Raw genomic sequence first — 5,132 nt, forward strand, 5'->3', positions numbered from 1 at the left:
CGATGTCAAGAAATATAGATAAAGGTAAAACAATATCGATTACATTGTCCAAATTTAATGTTATAAACACTATAAAACTTTACGAAACGTTATGACATAGTAGTTATGTTTAAAATAATAATAATCATAATAACACTATTGTAATAAATATGCCTTTAATGTCTTCTTTTCTTTAGAACAATTGTACTGAAGTTAATGCGTAGAGTTTATATATAAATATAATCTATGAAAGCCTACGAAAGTCGTATGCTGCCACTTATAAAAAAATTGTTCTTTATTATGTTCTCTTTATTTCAAATATTTTCTCTTTATTTAAAAAACACAATTCTGATTCAGTCAGGGTTTTTTTCTCTCGTTATTTTAAATTTTAAATATTCTTTCTCATTTTTAATGTTGTTTCTCGTTATTTCAATAATTTTCTCGTTATTTCAAATGTTTTATTGACCAATGTTTAAAACCCCCTAATAAAACCCCTCCCTCGAAAAGAAAACCCTCTTAAATTAAGAGAAAAACGACATGTGATTTGTTTTAGTGATACAACAGAAGCCTGTATGACATGTTCTCTAAAGATACATAATGTCTTGAGGATACGAACAGTTCATACAGATATGCTAGAGTGTGTCTCTGCTTATTAGTACTGTTATTTTTTCAGGCACGGCTAAGCAGGGCTGGGGGTTGCTAGATCAAATATATGTGAATCAAAAATATTATTGGTAGTAAATCTTAAGGCAGAGATGAGTTTTACTTGTAGAATGAAGGAAATTGCATTTCAGGACATCTAGTTTTCCATATCTTTTTAAGGGGGAGTATACGCCCGAACGCCTCTAGAAACTTTACTTTGCGCCCTCAATCACAGTCAGCGCCTCCACCCTCCCCAACGTCTATATGCTTCCACCCTGTCTGTTTTTGTTTGGGGGCCCAAATCTTTATTTCTAACAGAATGACAGTCAAGTCATAAAGATAGTTCCAGAAATGAATACCACGTTTTCTGCATGCACCGAGACAGGTAACAAACACTAAACGAACCACCCACAGAATATAGTTTAATATAATGCCCACCATGTACGGAAAAAAACACCAAGCGTACTTGAATATTATTAATTAAATGATATGGATAATGAAGCATTTATGCGAGACAACATTATTATGGGACTACTTACATATACTGTGCATTTAAATATATAGTTTCAAAAGAAAGCCACCTAAGCAGTAGAATTCAAACAAAAGATCCACGGAATGTTAATAGAACTAATTATCATTGTGAAACGGCAACAAAGGGTGTACAGCAAGAACTGGCTAATTTCGGGAGCGTCTAATGATTTCTGTGGTCATCTCGTATTAGTTGGGGCGGGACGCAGCCCAGTGGTAAAGCGCACCCCTGATGCGCGGTCCATCTTGGATCGATGCCCCTCGGTGGGCCCACTGGGTTATTTCTCGTTCCAGCCAGTACACCACGATTGGTATACCAAAGGCCGTGGTATGTGCTATCCTGTCTGTGGGATGGTGCATTATATAAAAGATCCCTTGCTACTAATGGAAAAAATGTAGCGGGTTTCCTCTCTGTGACTGTCAAAATTACCATATGTTTGAAATCCAATAGCCGATGATTAATAAATCAATGTGTTTTAGTGGTGTCGTTAAACAGAACAAACTTTTAACTTTTTAAACTCTTTATTAGTTCGTCTGTTCCACATATCATTTTCAGGACTGTTTTTTTTTAAAGTATTGAGCTCAACGTTTGTGCCTAGTTTTAACATGTACTGCTATTGATCAAATGTGACTTCCATGACAATTGACACATTATTCACTGAGTTGTGGCCCTTGAACTTAAGAGATATTTCATTCTGCTGAATCTGGTAGGGGACATGTATTGCTATGGCAGTACTCACATAATGCTTATTGTAACTGTTCTTCGCGATGCTGAGGAGACGGGACATTGTTCAGTTATCGCAGAACATCATTGATATCTTTAGACGGATCTGGACGACAAAACCGTATTCCTGGATTAGGGTCGTATCTCTGATATCAGTCTAGGAGTCAAACATGCTAAAAAACCCAAACATATTAAACAACACCCGATTATCAAAAGAACTGAATAATGTCTTTTTGGACAGTATTTTTCTAAATAATACATATTACATCTGCATGGTCTTTCTAAACAGATATGACTGTACTTCTACAGGCCTGTAGGAATCGGGGGTGGGTAGGTAGGGAGGGGGCTGTTCCCCACACGTGTTGACTAAAATGTACGGTTTTTGTTTTATCCTACTCAATACAAATAATGGTAATATATGCCTTGTGCTCCCCTACACTAGACTGCCCCTTCAGAATAGATTGTGCCTCCCCCACTTCAGATCTCGTTCCTACGAACTTGTTCAATAATGTTCCTTTCTGGAGGTTCAAATATGGCATGTAACCAACACTGTTTATGTTGGTTTAAATCTGAACGACAAAACCGTATTCCAATATCAAAATCGTATCTCTGCACAAGGCAGATTCTAAAGGATGTTAGGTAAAGTGGTGACTGCTTCCATGATCAACTATTAGGTGCTCGTTCTTAAGTAGACCGCCACTCATCTAGAAGAAAACCACATTTAACGACAACAAAACGAAATATTCAATGCTGGCGAAACGGGTAATATTCCAGATTTAAACGAACTGATAATCTTCACATATGGTATCAGATTAACTGGAACCTAGTGTCCCTTTACATTGAGCAACGTTCAGCGTTCACAAAATAATGTAACTCCCGCCATGCGTGGAAACAACGAACAGACACGTGTGACTGAAAACAGATTACCCATTTCTTTCACATACCTCTTCTTTCAGATAGATCCGAAACTAAATCAATATGATTGTGTTTCCCCTCGAATAATTTAAAGCAGCATCATGTAAACTGCTGAGGATGATTGTTAGAGTTGTCTTTCAGGAACACCAGCTTCTGCAAAGATCTCGTGACGTAGTTTGATGAGTCCTCGCTAACCTTTGAAGACGAGTCGTCTTCGTAAAACACGTAATCATCCTCGAACTCGTAATCAGAATCTAGTTCCACGTTCGTCTGGGGGTCACTGTGAGGCCTGACCTTCAACCCTACCCGTATATCCCTCTCAGTCTTTACATATTTCTCTGCCCTGGGACTCCCCATATTTGTGGGACTTCCAGAATCCATTGTCATGGGACTCCCTGTTCGTTTGGGACTCCCCATTGCCGATTTTGTGGGACTCCATGTTCGTGTCGGACTACCATTCGCTGTTCGTATGGGACTTCCCGATCCCCGGATAGCCAGATCAGGGGAGGAGTGGGTGGGGATATACAGGGGCTGTTGGCTGGACGCCCACCGGAAGCTACTCAAATGCGAGGCTTCGCGATCACGATCTGTCTCTGGAATGGAATCCAACCCAGATTTCGGCAGTGTCATACGTTTTGCTCTTCTCGGTCTGATTTTGAGTTGCTCCAACTGACTGGTTGGAGCTGGAGTTTCCTCCTCTTGCGACACATTATCTGATGTCCTTTGTTCTTTATCATCTGTTTTGTTCATGTCCTTATTACCCTTTCCTTCGCGAGGTTTGAGGTATATGGTTATGGGAGGTAAAACTCGCGCATCAATGTTTGCATGATGAGCGGCGTTAAACTGTGCTCCGCCTGCTCGTTCTCTGTCTGATGCAAGAGGATCCTGTTCTCGCCGGAGATTACCCAGTGGCTGTTTCTTGAACGTCGTCTGCCTGATGCTGCAGTCCACAAAGTCGTACAGGTCAGACGCGTTCACGAAGCTCACCTTCACATTTTTCTGAACAGCAGCAGCAGCAGCAGCAGGTATATCCGGTAGAGACGGGAGGACGGTCAGACCGCGGGGGGTTCTGGCCTTGCTGATTCCATGCACCCCGCGGATTCGCCTCCTCCTCAACGTAACCTCGTCCAGAGACTGTGGCCTCTCCTTCTTGTTCTTGCTCCGCCCCACCAGCTGCTCGAAGGACAGAATCTTCCTCTCGGGTGGGAGCTTCTCGGCTGGTTTGTTCTTCTTGTAGATCTGATGAGCTCTCACTTCCAGGGACACGTCATCTACCGCCGCCGCCGCTGGTTGCAGCTTCCTTGTCTTGGCGATGTTCTGCATGCGCTCCGAGTACGCCAACATTGTCTCTTTGCTGCCGTCCTTGATGACCGGTTTCAATCGCGATACGTTGATGTTGAAGCTGTTGTTGTAAGACCCCAGTCGTCTGTCGAAGTCCGGCTTCCCTTTGGCGATCCTGATTCGCGGGGACACCTCACCACGTAGTTCCCCGAAGTACGCCATCTGTCAAACCATAACTAATCTGAAAATTAAACAAACGATAAAATTATCAGTTGTTTCTCAATTAACGTTCTGTTTATTAGTCTTCCCAGGCAGCTTACCTGGTGACGTTATGATTGTTTTATCTGAACTGTTTTTATATCCTTACTTTTGTCAGTCCTCCCAGTCAGCTTATCTTTAGATGTGATTAATGTTTTAACTCTGGTGTTTCACTCTGGACTGTTTTCATCCTACTGGTTTTAAAGGCTGAACTCGTGTTTTTATGTTTAGTTTTCTCCTGACGATGTCAACATTTAGTTGACAAAACGTTGAGATTTTACACTTATGGTTTTAAACAGACATTACTTTAAAGTGTCCTGAAAATTCATGTATTTATCAAATGAATGCAATTATTATTTTTTAATTATTTGTTTTACATTTAAGTACTGGAAATGTATTACCTCGATCAGTTTAATGTTTCTTGGTGATGATTACAATTATACTTAAAGCAAATTACTTTACTTTTAAATATTGTATACTGCCTTTTTATACCTTACACCCATCCATAAATACTGTAGATACCCCCTTTATACGTTCAACACGTCCTTAGAAAAACCCTGCATCCGACGATAAACATGTATCTCTAAAACTAGGGTCTGTGGCTTTAATGTTCAGAATATAAAATGAAATAAAATCTTATCCACTGACAACATCTATTAAATGTAACACCTACCGCGCACACGTACAGACCACCAGCAATGCCCACCAACCACATATTAAGTTAAATAACGTTAATATTTATTTAAATGGACATACCCTAGTTTTTAAACACTACGGAATATGTTTTCACTATTAAAGAGTCGTT

At 40.3% G+C, this 5,132-nt stretch overlaps 1 protein-coding gene across 1 annotated transcript; it reads right to left on the minus strand.

Moving 5' to 3' along the window:
- Positions 1 to 1,568: 1,568 nt before the first annotated feature.
- On the minus strand, positions 1,569 to 4,304 carry LOC121378876. The gene has a single exon (XM_041507234.1). It carries the CDS (start codon positions 4,289 to 4,291, stop codon positions 2,888 to 2,890), a length of 1,404 nt encoding a protein of 467 aa, XP_041363168.1. The 5' UTR covers positions 4,292 to 4,304; the 3' UTR covers positions 1,569 to 2,887.
- Between the last annotated feature and the right edge of the window lie 828 nt (positions 4,305 to 5,132).

The sequence above is a fragment of the Gigantopelta aegis genome, chromosome 2 (assembly GCF_016097555.1).
Source record: "Gigantopelta aegis isolate Gae_Host chromosome 2, Gae_host_genome, whole genome shotgun sequence".
Taxonomy (NCBI): domain Eukaryota; kingdom Metazoa; phylum Mollusca; class Gastropoda; order Neomphalida; family Peltospiridae; genus Gigantopelta; species Gigantopelta aegis.

Excerpts from the sequence above, each read along its gene's own strand:
- LOC121378876 (XM_041507234.1), bottom strand. The coding sequence starts at position 4,291 with ATGGCGTACTTCGGGGAACTACGTGGTGAGGTGTCCCCGCGAATCAGG.